General features: G+C 43.8%; 1 protein-coding gene across 2 annotated transcripts in view; it reads right to left on the reverse strand.

Annotated features, from left to right (window-relative positions):
* The window catches only part of FHOD3 (formin homology 2 domain containing 3), a 652884-nt gene that overhangs the window by 336571 nt on the left and 293972 nt on the right, over positions 1 to 22341 (reverse strand). For both annotated transcript variants that reach the window (XM_065398378.1, XM_065398377.1), the window contains exon 4: positions 12146 to 12213. In XM_065398378.1, the coding sequence (XP_065254450.1) occupies positions 12146 to 12213 (68 nt within the window). The remainder of the gene's footprint in view (positions 1 to 12145; positions 12214 to 22341) is intronic.

Below are 22341 nucleotides of genomic sequence, written 5' to 3' on the forward strand. Positions count from 1 at the left end.
TGGTCAAGAACTGTGCTGGAATGAGCTTCAACCAGGTAGATTGAGGTACAAGTATTAACCTGAGTCTGCACTAGGAATAGGGTCAACCTTAGGTCAAAGGTAGCTAAAATGTGTTAGCTAACCCCAACCTAACCTCAACTACTTCACCTATTCTAGACAAATCCTTAGTGTGATGCTACTACAGGTATTGCATATCAGACTTCCTCCTAATTTGATGTTGTGTATGAATTCTTATGTATGCCATTGCTTGAGACATTTAAACAAAACTAGAGAAAATAGAAAGTATTCTGTAGAGAACAATCCTTCACTTGGAGTGGGGACTTAGACGTAAATACTTTACAAAAAACAATAATTATCTGCTAGTGATGCAGCAATGGAGAGGTGACAGCAATTGAATGTTCAGTAATATGCCTTATACAGCTGCAAATATTTGCAATAACAGCCGTTTAGCAATCTAGGTTTAAGAGAGACATAAAAGAAGGGAATATCTTGACATTGCAGAAGGATGGACTCAGTTATCTAGTTGATCTTTTCTATCTCTACCTAATATGCTATGTGAAGCACTAAGCTCATCCAGCCCTTCTTTCAGAAGAAGAACATGGGGACAGAGGACTGGAAAGGAGCTCCTGGGTCATCGAGTCCAATCCCCTACTGTTGCAGGCCACCCAGTCTCATAGTTCTGTTCATAAACCTATCAATCTCCACTTTAAAACTAGTTAGGTTGTTTGCTCCCACTACTCCTAATGGAAATCTGTTCCAGAACCTCATTCCTATGATGGTTAGAAACCGTCTTCTAATTTCCAGCCTAAATTTATTCATGGCCAGTTTACATAGCCCAGAATATGGAAAATCAAACATAAGGTACGATTTAAAATGACTCAATGAAAGAAGGCCTATCTTCACAGAAGAAGCTCCAGTACTGGTTCAATTACATTTGGTGGAAGTGGAAAAATTATAGATGATTTTATTGCTTTAGATATTTTATTGCCTTGGCAACTTTCAGTTGTCCAAAGCATTTCAAGAAAACAGGAATGTTTGGGAATTTTTTTCCTCCATACCTCACTTCTGGCATTTGCAGTTAAAGGGAAGGGGGAAAAATACCATATTTCCATCACAGATAAATACTGTTGCCCCTTTTTGACCCAAACAGCTAATCAAAGTTTGGGGCTCTGTGGGTTTTCCAGTTGAGAGAAGAAATTGATTGTAGCCAGGAATTTCTTTGATGCAATCCTGTTTATTTACAAGGAATGTACGAAGTCCCGTGTCTCCGAATACATTGGAGCCAAGAACAAAAAGAAGCAATTTCTTAATTTATCAGCCCCCTACGTTCCTTTAGCCAACACCAGAACCAAACGCACTCTCTCGAGCTTGTTTCAGGGTCACAGTGTGCTTACAGACTCCTGCTTGGCTTTTTTCTTGCCTTTTTTCCTTTGCCTCTCTGTTCTTGTCTGTGACCTCAGGACAGGCCTACACTTAAAACAGGAGCGCAGCTGCGCCTCTATAATGCTTCCGTGAAGACACTACTATGCCGACGGGAGAGCTTCTCTTGTTAGCATAGTTAATCCACCCCTGTGAGAAGCAGTAGCTATGTAGATGGGAGAACCCCTCCGTCGACATAGCACTGTGTACACTATGGCTTAGGTCGGTATAATAGCATCGCTCAGGGGGTGTGGATTTTTCACACCTTTGAGTGAAGTAGTTTATACCAACGTATGTTTATAGTGTAGACCTGGCCTCTGTCTCTATGTATTCTCTCACATACTCACACATACCTACCCAAAACAGCATTCACACCAAAAGCTCCTGGGTGGTTTCTCATACACCTTTTGTCTGAAACAGACAAGTGTTACAGCTACACCACTGTGAAGTGAAGTGAACCAAAAGGTGCTGTTAAACTGTCCCTATTTGTCACTACAGTCCATGTACACTGAAGATCAACACTTCATTCCTCAGGTAAAATTTTCACCCCCACTGAAGAAAATGGGTGTTTTGCCATTGACTTCAGTGGTACCAGGATTTCATCCCTCAGGTCTTGAATGAAAATGGAAGAGTGGCTTTATATTGTGACTCTTTCCACTTCATTTTGGAGATGACAGCTGCTAGCAAATATTTCACTCAAGAAGCATGCGGAATAAACCTACAATGCAGCTGATTAATAAGGAGTGCCCATTCATGGGCTTGTACAGTCGATCAAACAACAATTTCACATTAAATTTCAAAGTAATGCAAGATAAATGAGGTAGGAAACACACAAAATTAGTTGTCCTGTGCTACAGTATTTCAATTCAAATAGACATGAATATCTCAGACACAAAAAGTTGTGGTTTCTAGGACTGTTATCCTACCCCTGATGTTTTTGTACCTGCTTAGAAGAAAGAGCTCAATGGTTTAAAATCTCAGTGTATTATCTTATGGATGTTTTTTAATCCATAGACAATAACATTGCCTAGGCCTGAGTAAGGCCTGGTCTACACTAGGAGTTTATGTCGAATTTAGCGCCGTTACATCGAATTAAGTATGCACCCGTCCACACCACGAAGCTATTTAGTTCGACATTGAGGTCTCTTAAATTCGACTTCTGTACTCCTCCCCAACGAGGGGAGTAGCGCTAAATTCGACATGGCCATGTCGAATTAGGCTAGGTGTGGATGGAAATCGACGGTAATAGCTCCGGGAGCTATCCCACAGTGCACCACTCTGTTGACGCTCTGGACAGCAGTCCGAGCTCGGATGCTCTGACCAGCCACACAGGAAAAGCCCCGGGAAAATTTGAATTCCTTGTCCTGTCTGGCCAGTTTGAATCTCATTTCCTGTTTAGACATCGTGGCGAGCTCAGCAGTACTGGCAACGATGCAGAGCTCTCCAGCAGAGATGGCCATGCAATCTCAGAATAGAAAGAGGGCCCCAGCATGGACTGATCGGGAAGTCTTGGATCTGATCGCTGTGTGGGGCGATGAGTCCGTGCTTTCCGAGCTGCGATCGAAAAGACGGAATGCAAAGATCTACGAGAAGATCTCTAAAGCCATGGCAGAGAGAGGATACAGCCGGGATGCAACGCAGTGCCGCGTGAAAATCAAGGAGCTGAGACAAGGCTACCAGAAGACCAAAGAGGCAAACGGACGCTCCGGATCCCAGCCCCAGACATCCCGTTTCTACGAGGCACTGCATTCCATCCTAGGTGCGGCCGCCACCACTACCCCACCACTGACCGTGGACTCTGAGGATGGGATATTGTCCACGGCCATTTCCTCGGACATGTTAGCGGACGGGGAAGATGAGGAAGGAGATGAGGAGGACGAGGCAGTCGACAGCGCTTACAACGCTGATTTCCCCGACAGCCAGGATCTCTTCATCACCCTTACAGAGATCCCCTACAAACCGTCCCCAGCCGTTAACCCGGACACAGAATCAGGGGAAGGATCAGTCAGTAAGTGTTAATCATGTAAACATTTATTTTTAACAGAACAGGAATATTAACAATAATAACAATGGGTTTTTCATGATTAGTTTGCCTTAGGCGCTTAACGTTTCAGTCCTTGGCAGTGCAACTACTGAAAAAAAAGTCTAACAATGTCCGGTTTAGCATGATTGTTCTGCCCTAGCCGCTCTACTGTTTAGTCCCTGCCAGTGCAGCTACAGTAAAATGCGGTCTATATGTCCGGGGATAGAGCTGAAATCCTCCAGGGACATCTCCACGAAGCTCTCCTGGAGGTAATTGGAAAGCCTTTGCATGAGGTTCCTTGGGAGAGCGGCCTTATTGGGTCCTCCGTAGTAGGAAACGTTTCCGCGCCAGGAGACAAGCAAGTACTCGGGAATCATTGCCTTGCAGAGCATGGCGGCATACGGCCCTGGTCTTTGCAGGCTTTCCCGAAGCATCCTTTCTTTCTCCGTCTCTGAAATCCTCATCAGAGTGATGTCGCTCATGGTGACCTGCTTTGAATTAGGTAGGGGAATGTTAGTATTGGGACTGCTTGCCTGTTCCTTTACAGAACTGTAACCGGCGGCTTACAGCCACGGGGTGGAGGCGGGATGGGGCAGCATACAGGGATCTTTCCCTGGGACAGCCGCGAGGGGGTGGGACAGGGGCAGAGTTCATGCTTGCCAGATTGCTGGCAGCAGGGACTGGCATTGCTTTCAACATGAAAGGAGGCCACTGCTATTATTAAAGTTTTAAGCAGCCACAAGTCTACGGCTTACCATGTCGGCCTGCTACACAAATTCCGGTGTCCTGCCCCGCTTCTCTGATCTGCACTGCAAGACCCCAGGCACTGAATGCGAAGGCCGAAAATTCGACCTTGTCCTGAGTGCGCATGTGATAGGTGCTGTGCATGGTCTAGTTCACAGAGAAAGACTATGTTCTTTGTTCACCCTTATCTTTCTGAGGAATTCACTCCCTTTTTCCCATCCCACAGCTGCGACTGTCTCCCGACCTAGCCTGGCATCACACTCCCAGAGGCTAGCGCAGATTAGGCGTAGGAAGAAGAGGACACGGGAGGACATGTTCTCGGAACTTATGGGCTGCTCCCGAGCCCAGGCAGCCCAGCAGACCCAGTGGAGGGAGAACTTGTCCCAAATGCACCGATCAGACATGGAACGGGAGGAGAGATGGCGGCAGGAAGACCAGCAGGCGACTCAAACGCTGCTTGGACTAATGAGGGAGCAAACGGACACGCTCCGGCGCCTTGTGGATGTTCTGCAGGAACGGAGGCAGGAGGACAGAGCCCCGCTGCAGTATATCTGTAACCGCCCTCCCCCGCCACCAAGTCCCATACCCCCCTCACCCAAAGTCCAAAGAAGGAGGGGCGGCAGAGTCCGTGAAAACTCTCACTCCACCCCTGCAGAGTGCTCAAGTACCAGAAGGCTCTCATTCCCCAAAATTTGATAAGTCCTTTCCTTCCCGCCTCACCCAAGCCCCCGTCCAAGTTTCATCCCCCAGTTTCATGTGTAGTTGCTAATAAAAATATGTTTCTGTTAATTACTGTTTCCATCATGTTCTTTTAGAGGAGAGTCTGTCTGAAGGGGGGGAAGGGGGTTGGTAATTGGACAGGATAGTCACCTTTACCAGGGTACAGAGGCGGGGGCAGGTTCAGCAGCAGGGCACACACACATTGCAGTCACTAGTTACCCTGGTCAGTCTGGGAGGTGGTTTTCATGTTCTCTGTGTGTGTGGGGGGGGGGGGCTCTGTGACTTTGTGGCGGGGGAGGGCAGTTAGAGATCTTATGCAGCGGTCCTTATCCTGGATCACAGAGCCACGCAGCAGGGGATCTGTAACCGTCCTCCCCCTGCCACAAAGTCACATAGCCCCCACACACAGAATTTAGAAGCGTCCTTTGCATCACTACACTACACCCGCTCCCCACCACAGTCTGCGTCCCAGGTTCAACACTTTACCGAGAAAACAGTAATAAAGAAAACGGTGTTCATTAACAAAATTCAAGTGATTTTATTTTTAAACGTGTGTTGGAAGGGGGGGAACGGGGTATGTAACTGGAGAGGATAGTGAATATTTACTTGGTAAAGAAACGGGGGCAGGTTCAGCTTCTCTGTAAACAAACTTAATAGTCACAGGTTACCCTGCTCACTCAGGAACCTAGCTTTCAAAGCCTCCCGGATGCACAGCGCGTCCCGCTGGGCTCTTCTAATCGCCCGGCTGTCTGGCTGGGCGTAATCAGCAGCCAGGCTATTTGCCTCAACCTCCCACCCCGCCATAAAGGTCTCCCCCTTGCTCTCACAGAGATTGTGCAGCACACAGCAAGCTGCAATAACAATGGGGATATTGGTTTCGCTGAGATCACAGCGAGTCAGTAAGGTTCTCCATCTCCCCTTGAGACGTCCAAAAGCACACTCCACCACCATTCTGCACTTGCTCAGCCGGTAGTTGAAGAGTTCTTTTTCAGTGTCCAGGGCGCCAGTATAGGGCTTCATGAGCCAGGGCATTAGCGGGTAGGCTGGGTCCCCGAGGATGACTATAGGCATCTCCACATCCCCAAGAGTTATTTTGTGGTCCGGGAAGTAAATACCTTCCTGCAGCCGTCTAAACAGACCAGAGTTCCTGAAAACACGAGCGTCATGAACCTTGCCTGGCCATCCGACATGGATGTTTGTAAAACGTCCCCTATGGTCCACCAGTGCTTGCAGCACCATTGAAAAGTAGCCCTTTCGGTTAATGTACTGGCTGGCCTGGTGGTCCGGTCCCAGGATAGGGATGTGAGTTCCATCTATAGCCCTACCGCAGTTTGGGAATCCCATCGCGGCGAAGCCATCTATGATGACCTGCGCGTTTCCCAGGGTCACTACCTTTGAGAGCAGTAGCTCAACGATTGCATTGGCTACTTGCATGACAACAACCCCCACGGTAGATTTGCCCACGCCAAAGTGGTTCGCGACTGACCGGTAGCTGTCTGGCGTTGCAAGCTTCCAGAGGGCTATGGCCACTCACTTCTGGACACTCAGGGCTGCTCGCATCCGGGTGTCATTGCGCTTAAGGGCAGGGGACAGCAACTCACAAAGTTCCAGGAAAGTCCCCTTCCGCATGCGAAAGTTTCGCAGCCACTGTGATTCATCCCAGACCTTCAGCACTATGCGGTCCCACCAGTCCGTGCTTGTTTCCCGGGCCCAGAATCGCCGTTCCACAACATCAACATGACCCATTGCCACCATGATGTCCTCGGCGCGGGGTACCGTGCTTTCTGACAGGTCTGTGCCACTCTCAGACTTCAGGTCCTCACCGCGCTGCCGTAGCCTCCTCGCCCGATTTCTCAGCATCCGCCTCTGGGAAAGGTGGATGATAAGGTGCGAGGTGTTGACAACGGCCATAACTGCAGCGATGGTCGCAGCGGGCTCCATGCTCGCAGTGCTGTGGCGTCCGCGCTGTCACTGACCAGAAAAGTGCGCGAACTGATTTCCCGCCGGCGCTTTCAGGGAGGGAGGGCTGGAGTGACGGTCGGATGACGACAGTTACCCAAAAGCACCCTCGACACATTTTTTTACCCAGAAGGCATTGGCGGCTCAACCCAGAATTCCAATGGGCAGCGGGGACTGCGGGAACTGTGGGATAGCTGCCCACAGTGCACCGCTTCCAATGTCGACGCTTGCCCTGTTAGTGTGGACTCACAAAGTCGAATTACTGTCCTTAGTGTGGACACACACGTTCGACTTTGTAATATCGATTCCACATATTCGATTTAAGTAAAATCGAACTACTCTCGTAGTGTAGACATACCCTAAGGCTTTGGCTTTGGATGTGGTTTTGTGAAAGGAACTTTGCTAACACCTAGGGTGATACAACCTATATTTCACGGGTGATTTTTGAGACCTGTCTTTTTCAAAGTTGGGTGAAGATGAAGCAAACTCTGGCCTATGAGATTGGGAAGTCAGGATGGGAAGAAAGGTCCCCATGGCTAATCAGGAGTCCTTGCAAGAGTTTTAGCTCTTAGAGGGGAGATCTGGCAATCTGAGTTTAGAAGACTGTTCTCCTCAGACAAATCCACAGGGCTTTGCATGCCAGGACAGAGGCTCCTAAATTAAATGTCACACACTTCACTCCCTAAGGAGTCATCAATCATTCTTAGAAGAGCAGAAGGAGTACTCTCCTTCCTCAGATCAATGAGGCAAACAGAGTATACTCCTTCTACTCTTCTAAGAGTGATTGATGACTCCTTAGAGGCTGAAGTGTGTGACATTTGATTTCACTTACTGATAAAACTGTGTGCTTCTGAACACCTTCTAGTTAATGTTTTCAGGAGTCTGAAATATCTACTCCTTTTAACATTTTAAACAAAGCTCCATTGTTATATGATTAATGAATTTGTGACAAAAGGCGAAAATATATGCACAGATTTTATATCTGACTATGTATTATATATTGCCCAACATTCTGACCGCATCATCAAATAAAAGTATAGATTAATCAACACCTCCCAGATTTGAACAATGGCATTTTAATGGAAAAAGTTCTTTATGCAAAAGATTATTTTTGCTAAAACAAAAACTGACATAATATTCTAACACTATACTCTATCAATGCTTGCTTTCCACAAAACCTAATGCACTAGTTGATCAGCATCTCTTAAAGTTCTCTTTAGAGAGTGATATTTCAATTTCACAAATGGAGGATGCTTCTGTTGTTGTTTTCGTCTTCTCTCTCTTGTAGGAATGTATTTTTTGTATGACTCTTTGATATATTGAAAGACTACAATTAGCATAATTTTAAACTATGGTCTGATCACCATTTTTAGTATGTACCTTCTCAAGCATGGTTATTATTCCTCTGAGCATAACTTTTTCCATTTTATTATGTGTTGTAGTACTAGAGGCTCTATTAAATAAAATCCTTTGATAATGTGTAAAATAGAAATACTAATATACATTATTCATTTATTTTGCCTCTAAAACTGATAAAATATTTAAAAAAAATTCAATGCACCTATTTTTCATCTATTTCAAATTATGATTTAAAAAGTGGAACGCCTGTTCATTGTCTTATTATGTGCCATGCTTATTTTCTGTTAATTTAGGGCAAGATTCTGATACCCTCCCTCATGCTGAATACTACCTTCCTTACTGCAAAAGTATTCCTATTGAAATCATCAGGAGTATTTGTGGAGTAAGGAGACAGTAAATCAGAATCACTTGAAAGGCACACCTTATCAAGACCTCGCTGCAAATAAAGACAGGAATCAGCAATTTAGCTGTTTGTACCTGGGAAGACAGTACACAGAAACTAAAGGCATGTCTACACTACAGCCATTACAGTGACAGCTAAGGTGCTACAGCTGTGCTGCTGTAGGGTAGAAGCTTCCTAGATCGACAGAAGGGGTTTTTCTATGTAGTTAACCCATCACTCTGAAAGGTAGTAGCTAGGTCGACGGAATAATTCTTCTGTTGACCTAGTCATGTTTACACCAGGGGCTAAATCAGCCTAACTATGGTGCTCAGGGTGTGAAATTTTTCACAACCCTGAGGAACGTAATTAGGTCAACCTACTTTTTAAGCATAGGCAAGGCTTATGAAACTCTGGGTTTGCCTTGTGTTATTCTGTAGACAAGTATTGCTTCCCAGGGTGGGTCAGCTCTTTTCACACAGGACTAGTAGACACTCAGCTGACCGAAACTATGCATATAACAACAGATAATATGAGAACAACCAACCTGGCCTGGCTACCAGTCCTGTCCATTGCCTCTCCTGACCTCAGGCAACAAGTTGCCTTGCAGAATCTGCTCCTTAAGGTGGAAGACATGCCACATCTATCCTGTTTAAAGATGTGTTTAATACACTGAGTCACTGTCTCAGCTCAAGTTGCCCCATTTGGACAATTCCCCTAAGGAACCTCAATATCATCTCAAGGTGACTTACCAGGTGGCAAGAATAAGCTTCAAACATAGCCAATGCAGAACCAACAGTCCACCCTTCTCGTTTTAACTTTCCTCGCAATCTCTGGGTAAAGCTCAATCACTTCAGATGTGGAATGATCAGATGTGCTGCTAATGACTCTAACCAAAGGTTGTGGAGCACTATTTAAAGTGGGGGTACATAGATTTGGATTTCTCTCTACATACACCTGACCTCCTCTTCCCCTCTCAGGCCCCCCACACAGCAGCCTCCTTACCCCATTGGCACATGAGGTCCTATGTTTGCTCCTCCAAATTTCAGTGAGTAATGCTGCGACCTGGAGCACAGAGTTGCAGTGACATTCAAGTATGGCCCAGCCAAGTGGTCGGGCCATGGCCTAGGAGCCCCCCAACTCTGTGTCTATGACAAGTGGGGTCTTCATGGCTCCCCTGTTTGCGACTGTGGCCAGATGTAGAAGATGTAGGCCACATACCTGCTCGCTGTGACCATGGGCAAGGGGTGCTTGGTTCCCTCATGGACTTGTCATAATACCCTTCCTGCAGTTACTGAATAGTTAAGACACTTAGACGAACATGCTTGACCTGATTGTCTATGTAGATACAATCACAATATATAGTAAATCAAAATGACAGTATCACAATTTACCCCACACAAAATGCTGATTGGAAATATTAACATTTTAAAATAGATAATTAAGAAATAGCAATGGTATTTGACTTTAAAAAGAAAACTCCCCCTTTACCCTTTTAATGAATTCAGCCATCATCAGAAACTAAACAGAGATTCCTGCTCTGTACATGTCACATGAATTTTTTTTTGTTTTGTTTACGATTCGAAACAATGGCTTAGTATTTGCCAAGCCTTGCTTCACTTTGCTGAGGCCTTGTGTGACAAACAAAAGCATTGGTTATTTTGATTTCATATTTATGTGCTGCTTGAATGACTTATAAAACCTGGGCTCATTCCCTTAATGCAAATAAGAGATGCATGCTACCTTCAAACTCTTTTAATGGGAAAAAAATGGGCACAAACTCTTTTGCCAAATTAACTGATCTCTGATGACATGATTACAAAAAGATGGTGTTATGAGATGTTCTGGCACTTTTCTCAGAGATGATGAAATCTCCACAACTTTTTGAAAATTATTACAAAATGAGCACTGCATGAAAATATAAAGAATGGGATTAGCCTGAAGACACAACTTTTGAAGTAAATTCTAATCATTCAAAGAAAAAATAAATGTAGCCCTGAAGGTGCTTTATTACTAAAACCAACATGATAGAACACCATCAGATAGCTGATTTATGCTGAAGACTATAACTTCTTCTTAATCTTAGCACAATTGTAGATCAAAAGACTTCTAATACTACAATACTTTCCTGGCACTGATTCTAGAAATTCAAGTCTCCTGGCACCATTTTGGACATATATTTTTGTACACAATTACCTTAACTCACACACTTTTCTTCAATGCTTATAAATTAACCTTTCAATGCAGACATGTCTCATCTTTCAAGAAAAGTCAAAGAACATAATTTTGCTGTTTACAAAAATCTTGTATTTTCTCCTTGACGGTTCTTTTCAAAATATTCTAAAGGCACCCGTGGACAGTATCTTCACAATACTTGTAACTAATGGAAATAATGACACTGGTAATACAGAAGTACTGTAGTTAATCTTCACAACAATTAATTGGTAAAACCCCAATCATTTCCCTCGTGGTGTTTTCTCCCTCATTTTCCATTTTGGTAGCACACAACTTCAAGTATGCATATGTGATATGGATCCTCTCCACTACAAGCTGTACTTCTTCACTCACATCTCCCAGTGACATGCAATTGTTTTATTATAATTTCCATCCTGGAATGCAGGAGATGAAGATTCTCCCAAAATCATCATCATTCACTGAGAGTCCATAAATCAATTGGCAGCAGGTGCATGGATATTGGCAGTTCCCAACTTCCTCTTTAGAACAGATATATAAGCAAGAAGGAAAATCCAGTTCTCTATGGAAACTGATTATTTCATACCATAAGACTGGCTCAGTCAACAAGCTAACTCCATCCTTAGTGGAACTCCAATGATCTAGCTTAATTTATATCTTATGTGTCCTTAAAAAAAAAAAAAAAACTTATCTTCTCTTTCCATGCTTAATTACACCCAAAAAAACTGACTTAAAAGAAAATTAGTAGGCTTGAAAAGTAAAGCACTCAACAGTTAGGAAATGCCAGAAATAAGGTTGCCCGGGCATATGTATTATGATTAGAGCTGGCTGGGAATTTTCCAACTAAACAGTTTTGCAATTCATCAAAACAAAACCTTTTTGTGGAAACCAGGGTCAACAAAATTTTAGCTGGGAAAGGTTTTGCAGGTCCAGGATGAAATGTACGGTCAAAACCAGAAGAAAAGAGCAACCCATCCACCACAGAATAGCCAATAGTCCAACGATTGGGGCTCTCCCTTCGGATGTGGAAAACCCAAGTACAAGTGCCTGCTCAGACCAGGGATTTGAAATGCAGGTCTCCCCTCCCAGGTGAGTGCTCTCATTATGAGACTATTGGCTTTTTTGGGATGGGTCTCTCTAAACCTTTTCTATTGGCGCTGTCCCATTTTGTATAAATAATTAAATATTCATTGGAGCAGGGACGTGAACTTGAGTCTCCCACATCTGTGCCCTAACTACCAGGTCATAGCATCAATGTGGGTTACTTTTCAATTATTTCCTTATGCAAAGAACGAAAAACAATTTAGTGTTGAATAGCATGGAGATTCATCGGTAAGGTATTCACTTACCTGAAATATTTGTTTCAAAGAGAAAAGGGCCCGTCTCAGCTCCCGTCCACTGGAGTTGTAGAGTTTTTCTGAAATAAGGAACAACAACAAAAACCACCATTAACAAGACTGCCAAAATGGGATGGAGTTAGAGGGGAGCTGGTGAGGAATGGTCACAGTGTCCATTTACTAAGCAGTATATTCCTCTCAGACTAGCCAACCTTTTTTTCATAGATAACACCTGTCCATCAAACAGCACAAATAAAACAAGTTAATTATTCATGGCCTGAGTGAAATTTGCCAGAGGAACTTTAGGAAAGGTCAGTACAAAATGAGACTATGAGGATTTTTCAAGTGTAATTGTGTCTATTTAGCTTTCTTTCCTTTTTAAGTTAAATGTAGAGCCTGTGAAAGGTACTGTACTGACAGCAATGAAGAATTCACAGCAGCTGCACTGCAAGCTTCCCCACACTGCCCCAATAATGAGCCTCAATCCTGTCCTGGAAGGATCACTTTTAAGGAACAAGAGGGGACTTCAGACCTCATACCTATGCAGTCTTTGACCATTGTTCTGTGATGGCCAACGATCATGCTAACTAGTGCCAACTTTATGATTTGGAAAATCTAATGGGAAGTAGATTGAGGACATATCACTCAGATCCCTCATTTTATACAGACTACTATCAAGTGGTAGTAAGTTTAGATTGCTACTAATTTATCTACATTTGAACTAGTGACTTACAAGTAAAAGTATCCACATCCCCATTATCAGTCCTTGAGCCATTGAATCCCCCAGACGTTCCTTTCCTGTGTTCTCATTTTTGTAACGGGAATACCTTTCTGCAATTGCAATGTATGTGAGGATACGTAATACCAGAAATAGCTGGACAGTTTGTTCTGAGCATAATTCAAAACAATGTTTTTCTCACTTAATATATATCTCAATCTCTCACTCTCTTATATATAAAAAATGCATAGTCATAGAAAAAATAATGAAAAGTGGAAAAAGTCATTAATTTTAGGTGTATTGAATTAACGTATTGTGAAGGCAATTAACAAGAGAAAACAACTTATTTTGGTGACCTTCCAGGATGCTCTTAGCCTCTCCCACAAGCTATCACATGGAGCATAGGAGCCTAATCCTGCAAAGGATGGGCATGAAGGATGCTCAATAGCTTTAAAGAGGCACTCAGAGGCTCACGGGATCAAGGATAAATTGACTGCAGACTGTGGATGTTCCTGTATGGCAAGATGATGCTCCATCAGCCAAGTGTGTGCAACTGACAAATAAATTTCCCCCACATACACACACACACTTCCCTTTGCATATTTCTGTACTGCACTAAATACTGTACAAAATTCAATAGCCACATTTTCTTTTCCTCTTTCTGGGAAGGACACAGAAAAAATAGGCATTTGAGGATTTCTTACATTTTTGCTCAGAGACTTTCCATTTTCCACTTAACTCTAAGAAACTTAATTTGAGAAGACTTGAGGGTTAATGTGAATAAACACCTTCTAGTCCCAACAGTCTCATCCAATCAGAAAATAAAACTTCAGCAGCTGTTTATAAGCCTCATAAAGCATTTTGGTCATCCCAAACTGCCTTTGGCTTTGAAGGCAGAACGTGTAGAACTGACCCAACTATTACAGCTGTTACAATCATTCCTCTTCCTTATAGAGTTTATGGATTTCTGACAAAAACACTGGAGGAAGGGATTTCACTTAAAACCATAAACTGCAATCTTTAATTATTCTATCTTAAAAATGTACTGGCATGTATAAGCACATGACATTTCTTGGCTTGATAAAGAGTCTGTCAGGAAAGCTTAAAGAATAATAGGGATTTTTTTTAAGACCTTGTTTGTTGACTTCACATACTATATAGCACAAAACTATTTCTCTGTGAAATATACCTCCATCTGGCATTTGTTATAACTAATTTCCCTCCATTCATATAAGTCACTGGCATCCCAGAGTCCCTCCAAATGAGGCAATGCAGCATCATCCTAATTAAGAGAGGCACCATTTCTTGTAGTGCTGGCAACTTTGTACATAAATATCAACATTTTAAACAATGTCATCTGTGGGCCCTTCCTTACACAAGAGCAATTACTGCTGCAGCCTAGGGTAAATAATAATCATGTATTGTTATGATACTTCAATGGTGGTTGCCTCCACTGGTGCATGCAGTTTTTGTAGTTCTCTGAGAAGAATAAAGTTGAACTATTTACTCTTGTACTTTTGTTTTCTCTTTTCACAGATGTTGTGTAAAAAAAATCCATGGCTCAAGAATAGACAATGTGTCTGTCAGTTGTTCACATGAGACAGAAGTCTGTAACTTCACTTCCGAAAACAAACCACGTGAGCTAAAGGAGGCTCACCAATAGCTTCTAGTAGTATTAAGGCTTATAAGCAGCAGCCGCCAGTTACCACAGGGCAACATAATCAAACACTTGAGCAGATCTGAGTCCACTTAGAGGGGAGTAACAATACATATTAGATGTGAGTCAGCATGTTGCACCGGCCATGTGTAGCAAACTGGAGAAAAAAGACCAATTAATGTTCACAGTTCTCTTCACATATTAAGATGAACTATTCACCCACAATTCCAACTGCTACAGTTTATTCGGACTAATTTTTACATACCTTGGCAATACATGGATCTTCTCCTCAAGTCTTGGCTCGATCGAGGAACCATGAAAAATCAGAAACATTTACAGACCCATAATCCTGAAGGTAAGTGAAATACTCATATCTTTAAGAGTTATGCTACATTAGAAAATGCCATGGGTTGGTTTCTGCATGAAGTAAGGCTGTAATTCACCCTAAGCAGAGAACTCTGTATAAGGCACGCTTTTCTTTTCCTTGTGGTACTATGTTATTTTCTTCAAGATACACAGAAATTTATCTACAAGATAAACATTTAGGGCTATATATAGCCCTCAAGGCATGGTAGAACTCCTATATATGTCAAAAGGAATGTGAATTCCACACGTGAATTAACAGCATGTTTTGATGCTTATCCCATAAGCTTCATATATGAACAGAGACAGTGCAAACATTAAACTGACAGCAGGATTTGAAAGTCAAGAATAATCAATTGCAGTAATCTCCCTTTGTGTGGTAAACCAGGAATGAAGTGCATATTTTTTACAGTGCTTTCATAAGAATACCAAAGATCATTAAGAAACAAGATAGCAAAAGCTATCGAACAAAACACCCGGGTCACATGGATTGTAATGAACTCACTACTGTGATGTGTATTGCTACCCCTCTACTAGACAGACTCAGAAATGTGTACGAATGGGTGTGTCATAATTCCTATGCCAACAGCTGAGAAGAGTCTCCTTTAACTGAAGTGATAGGTGCCTATAATTCTGGAGCAGAAGCATCCAAATTGTATCCCCGCTGCTACCACTAACTTCTAAGAGGGCCATGCTGACAGATTTAAAGTCCTAGCAGGCCACTGGTTTGCTATCCTATAAAATACTTCATATATAAACACCAACTGTTAACAGGAGACAAGAAGACAGCTTTTGTATGGTGTGTTAGTAGCCAGTCAAATGATCTTCTTTGAAATAACGCAGTGTAGTTGAGGATACATACCAGGCAACGTTGGCTAGTAGGGTTAAGGGATATCTTCACTTAAAAGAAAATCCTTGAGAGCGCATGTGGGAGCTGGATCTTGGCTGACACAGCAGGGATTGAACCATGGACCCTCCAGAGCTAAAGAGTGAGCTTGCTACACATTGAATTAATATGCCAAGACTCACGACCAAAGGCTGTAACAGACTCATATCCTCCACAGACTGAGCACGGAAAGGGATCTCATATATTCAGGAACCACGATACCAATAAAATTAAATAAGATAAATTAAGAGCAATAGACACAGTCAGAGGTCCCAAACTCCCTAAATGTTAATAGTGCATTTCTGATGCTTATATGGTAATGATTTGCAAAATTGCTTTTAGTTCCTAAATAAAAGAAAGAGCTCGTGGAGGTTGGGAAAGTCAAGGTTTTAATAAAGACATTCATCTTGTAGTGATCACACTCGGTAGTTTCGTCAGCTATTACCACTCGATGGCAGGGATTATTTTTTAAGGGAGAGGAGGCACTATCTGTTAGAGGTCTGCTTGGGCCCAATTTTAAAACCCGACCTGAACCCGACTAGACCACAGCCAATACGAACCCAAATCACACCCGAGAGTGTCATGTTGCTTTCATTCCTGACCCAGGGGGGAAACAAAGAAGGAAGGACTCTCTGGCTTAAAATTGCAAACAATAGGGTAAGGGATGGCAGAACTTGTTGGGGAGGGGGAAGGGGGAGACAGCACCCCACAGTGGAAATATTGTGGGGCCTGATATGTTTCTGTACCCATGCATCACACTTGCAGGGATGGGGGGGGGGGGAGTGGGACCTGTAAGGGGTGGATCAGCACCCAGGACTGGACTGGGGAGTAGGAACTGGGGTGAATGGTGCCCCAAGGCCAGCAGAGGTGGTAAAATGGGGGCTGAGGTGCATCCTGGGGGGCAAAAGGAGGCCTCAGGAGGGCGCAGAGGAGAGCAAGGGGGAAGCTGAGAGGAAGACGGGGCAGCGAGGGAGCTGGGGGAGGCCCAGGGATCAGGGGTGACTCATTGCAGAGCCCATCCCATCCCTGCCTCCCCCAACACCTGTGCCTGGCTCCTGCTCCCTGCTCAGCCATCTGGGCTGCCCTGCTACCCAGCTCCCAATATCTCCCAGCTCCACTTGGGCTCCCAAAGGCTCCAGTCCCCATGATCCCTTCTGGTCCCAGCTATAGCATCCCTGGCTCCTTCCACGAAACGCCACCACCTGCCGGCTCGGACGCTCTTCAACCAGAGAGAGAGAAAGGGGCCACCTTGCCTCCCCTGGCACCTGAGCCCTGCTCACCCTGCTTCGTATTCCCCAGCCTAATCCGGGGCACGGCAGTGGCTGCTCCAGTCACTCTGGGTCCCATTCTCAGCTGCCACAATAATTCTATTGCCAGGGGACTAGTCCCCATCACTCCTGAGTGCCAGTGCCCTGCACAGGGAGCCAGTCATGGGCCAGGTGTTCCCTCCTTGGCTGAAGAGCGTACTCCAAGTCAGCAAGTGCTGGTGCCAGGCCCTGGTAGGAGGGCACTTGGTAGCGGGTCAGCGAGCCAGAGATGCTGCAACTGCAACCTGGCAGAGAAGCACAAGGCCCAAAGCCACCAGGAGCCCAGTGTGAAATCAGAACTTGGTGATGTTGGGAGCTGGATAGCAGGTCCGCCTGGACAGCGGAGCCGCCCACAGGGAGCAGAAGCAAGGCAACGATAAGGGGAACCGGGGACAGGATGGGCTCTCCAAGTAGTCACACCCTGCTTCCCTGGGTCTCCCCCAGCTCCTCCGCTGCCACATCTTCCTCCCTGCCTCCACTCCCCGTCACTCCTGGAGCCTCCACTGCTTCCCCTCCCTGTATGCACCTCAGGTCCCCCATTCAAAGTCAGCTACCTGGACCAAGCCCAAATGTATACTACACAAATTACATCCAGCACAACCCCAACACTCTGAGTGGGGTCCCATCGGGTTGCAAGGGTCTACTCTTGGACTTTTCCACGATAGCTTCCCTTTGATACTACAATTTGGAGTACTAAACTGCTACATCAGCAACCTGGGCACCTAGCAGAATCTATGTCATGGAGAGAAAATAAAGAATATTCAAGTTACCAAAAAGCAGCATTGCCAACCCCAAATGTTAAAAATCATGAGTGAGCCTCCCCGCAAAAAGCATGTGATTGGCTTAAAAATGATGAGATTTTTAAATATTAATTTTGGATTCTTTTCATTTGCCTTCTGGGTTTATTTATTTAAAATCTTTTAGGGTGGCACTTGAGCCATGTTTCAAGTTTTTCTCTGTGAACATGAGCTCTAGAAACTTATTTTTAAAATGAAAGAGGAGATTCTCAGCTAATCAGGTGTCTCCAGGAGCTGAATCTTTAAATAAAACATCACACGTTGCAAGACTTGTGCTAAAACCAGTAGAATTGGCAACGCTGGGTCATTATCTTCAGCATTTGTGTGCTAAGAAAGGGCCACATGCTACAGAAGCAAACTAGTATTTCACCCATCCCCTCTAACACAGGGTCATTTTAAAACAGCTTTCCTAGACCAAAAATGAAACCAGTGAAAGTGGATTTCTTTGAGGCGAACACAAACATCAGTGGATCATTGAAAGGAGAACTCTGGTGATCGAGTCTGCTATTAGCATATTTTACACTGAGAGAGGCCTCGGGAAGGTTCTCATGCCTGACCTTCAAAGGCTTTTTGTTGTAGCATGAAAGGGTTTCATTCTTTTTCCTTTTTGATGTTCTGAGAAAAATAAATAAATAAAAAAAAAGTAGTAACTTCATTGCATCATGACCCCCATCTGACAACAAAAATTACTAGACGGCCCCAGGAGGGAGGAACAAAGCCTGAGCCCACCCAAGCCCCACGCAGGGGGCAAAGCTGAAGCTCAAGGGTTTCAGCCCCAAGCAGGGGGCCTGTAAACTGAGCTCCGCCCCCCATGGCTGAAGCCCTTGAGCTTCAGCTTTGGTCCTGGGCGGTGGGGCTCGAGCTTCAGCCCCGGGGCCCAGCAAGTCCAAAGCCAGCCCTGGAGACCCCATTAAAATGGGGTTGCGACCCACTTTGGGGTCCCAACCCACAGTTTGAGAACTGCTGCTCTATGTCATTAATAAAATCTTCAATTTTCCTTAGTATTCGCTAGGAAAAATCATATTTTTATTCACAAATAAAAAAAAAAAAACCTTGGATAAACATAGTCCCAAGTGTGATGCCTGATCTCTGACCAGGGAAGTACACATCTCCTCCCTTCCCCGTCCATCACACTGACTGAATTAGTCCCTGGGGTACAGTAATTTATGAAACATCAGCCTTCTGGATTATTGGCAAAGGGCAAGCTAACATCTGGCTGAGCACAAATGGGAGTTACTCTGCCTAACTTGCTCCTGCCTGAATGACCTCCACATTTCCCATCCATGCCGCTCTGCTCCAAACTCTGATTTCAGAGATGAAACATCTTTTGTTATAGAAACATACCACACTCTATATTACATTATTTTACCGGGGTCCACGGCATTGACTCAATAAAGGACATTTGAAATAGTTCCTGCTAGTCCTTGGTAAAATCCCTGTGCATGAGCTAAGAGTAGCAATATTCTCTGGCTTCCATAAAACACCAACAAACTGGCTACTACTTAAAAGTAAAAATATTGTTTCTGAACCTAAAGCAATGAACAACCTGAATGTCTGAGAAATACATGTATTATCTACACCTTCATTGGCAGCTAAACACTCTACTGGAATTAAAGGGAACAATTTGAATTTTTCCACAGAAAGAAGAGAGGAAAAAAATAACTCAGGCAATTTTTATTGTATAGTAGGGATAAACTTTACTCTTGCTGTGAGAGCTGAGTACTGTATAAATATAAAGCCTGATTCACCACCATCTGACTCCTGTTTTAGACCAGTGTAATTCCACTTGAATCAATAGCAGTACACTATCATAAACATGGAGTAGCAGCAGTGAATAGGGCCCATGCATCCAATCCTCAGGCAACATTCCAGTTGACTTCAACGGAATACTGGATTGGGCCCATGGGTGCAAACAGATTCTCAGATCCATAAATTTACTGTATACAATACTAATTAGTGCAACGTGCCATTCTTTCATTGCATGTCAGACAAATTAAAGTGGCGCTCTAAGAAAAGACCTGTGATGATGCCAAAAAGGGGCTTTCTTCTTAGTTTTGTTTTTGTCCACAAAAGCTGATAATAAATCTGTTGGCAAGACAATACACTTTCCTTTTACTCCCAGACCTCTACAAAATATATCATTTCAAGAGGAGGATTATTCACAGGCACATTGCCCACTATTACATTAACATAATTGCTGTTTCGGTTGAGGATACTTAGTTTTATATATTACAAATCTTGGATACTTCTATCTAATCTGATTATCTATATATAAATTAATAAATTATTACACACTCATTTGTGCAATATTTGTAGTTTGTGAACTTAAGCTTTATAGTCTCTCATTAATCCAACAGTAAATGACTAGTATTTGGTGAGGAAATACAGTTTTTTGACAATAAAGTATGGCTTGATGAAAAACAACAGGCCAAGAACAAATCATAGTAACTCTCTTCAAGCCTACATTGCTGCCAGCACTGATTGATTCCAAATAATTTTCAGCTTGCTTCACAATGAACGCATGGCAGACTAACACTGAGAATAAAACCTACTTCTACTCATTTTCATTCAGACACAAAACAGCTGCTTAGTTAATTATATGGGGGCCAGTGTCACCTCCTAAGGTAGAGAGGACAGGGATGTAAAAAATCATGATCCATCAGGCCTGGGTACAAGGAGTGCTCTCTCTTGGCATCATTTCCCCATACCCCAATAGAAACTGTTCTGCAGAGACCCTGTGAAGTGCAGGATCCACAGGTGGGGAGGGGGAGGAGAGATAGCCATCAAGGTAGAATTATAAGCCCCTCCCACCTCAGCTCGAAACCCATGCCACCTTTGTGGATAAATTAATGCTGAACCCTCCCACATCCCCACAACTCCTTCAGGCCCCTGCAAAAGCCAAGCTGCCAGGGAGCTGATGGTGAATGCAGGGAGCCAGTGCAGACAGAGGGCATCTGCAAATCTTAGGGGAATTTATGGATTCAGGGGGTGGAACCACAGCAGGTTCCAAAGCAGGGTTAGGGTGGGCAGGGGGAGGGAGAGCTTCACTTTCCATAATGCAAGAATTATAGGGCAAATCTACACATCTCATCTCAAGAAATTTCCTGCCTCTATGTGATAGGTCTGCAATCCTCCCACTGAACGCACCAATTTGGAATAACAGTCTACTGGGCTTCGCTCAAGGAGACCCCACAGATAGGGATATCCTGTTTTGGGAAGGGGACCTGTATGTGGAAGGATCTCCGCAAGGCCTTTTGATAGCCTCCCTGGGTTCGGAGAGGCAGCCAAAGTAAGAGATGCTTATCTGAAACCCAAAACATTTGAGGTCTTCCCGAACATTGCAATTTGTAGGTATTTTTACAATATCAGACAGGGATTGATACACGGCTACCAGGTCTGCAAATTATGTTTCATATTAAAAGTAACAAAATTCAACAGAAAGCACATCCATCCTCCAGGAGCTGGTGGCCACCTTGATTTCCACCTCCTATATTGACAACTATGTAAAGGGAATGAGGTCACTGAATGAAGGGATTAAATGATTTGTGGAAGACAGACAGGAATACGAGCAAAGAGAAATAGCAATAAAGGGATATTGCAAAAGGACAGACAGAGGAGAAAAATACGGAGCCAGAGGATGAGGAGAAGCAGCTTTATCAGGGTAGACAAGGAGAAAAGTTGGGGAGGACAGTACAGAAGACAGACAAGAGGAGATAGCCATCAAAAGGGGGAAATAGATGAGAAGACAGAGAGAGGGAGATGATCCTTGCTGTCGGAAAGCAGCAACTTTTGTGATTCACACACAGGAAGTGCTTGTATCAAGATGAGTAAATTCAGGAATTGGAAAATGGAAGAGAGATAAGGGGGGGGGGGAATCATCTAATCCAAAACTGGAAAGCAAAAGAAGAAAATCTTCACAGGAATGGATCCTTGATCTCTCTACATAATTCCTGTACTTCAAAATGGCTGTCACACCACCATAAGAATCAGCACTCCAGGCTCATTACCAATGTATAGAAAAATTAAAGTGATACCTATGTGGTCCAATTAGATGTGAAAGAAGGATTTTTCCATATATTCTTAGCAGCTGGGGTAATCATCTTCCACTACGGAAGCCTGAAGGGATCAAATCAATCCCTCCTCCAATGATTTCTATCAAATTCCTGCTTATTCTGCCTGACTTTATGCAAGTATAAATTTGTCATGGATAAATCAATAGCAAGAGCTCCTTCTTTACAAAGCCCTTTAAATTATTACTCCCCTCCCTCCCACACACGCCTCCATACGCATGCTGAACTAGCAGAAAGAACCATTTATCACACTATCCCTAAACACCAAAGCAAATAAATACCAGGGGTTTACAGATTTACAGTAAAAGGATGTGATGAAACACAGTAAGTGTTTATATATTTAAGTGAAATGGGAAACCTTTGTTTTTCATCTGCTGAGGGTGGGGGGCAGGAGAGGATGTGGAACCTAG

This window comes from Emys orbicularis, chromosome 2, assembly GCF_028017835.1.
Source record: "Emys orbicularis isolate rEmyOrb1 chromosome 2, rEmyOrb1.hap1, whole genome shotgun sequence".
Taxonomy (NCBI): domain Eukaryota; kingdom Metazoa; phylum Chordata; order Testudines; family Emydidae; genus Emys; species Emys orbicularis.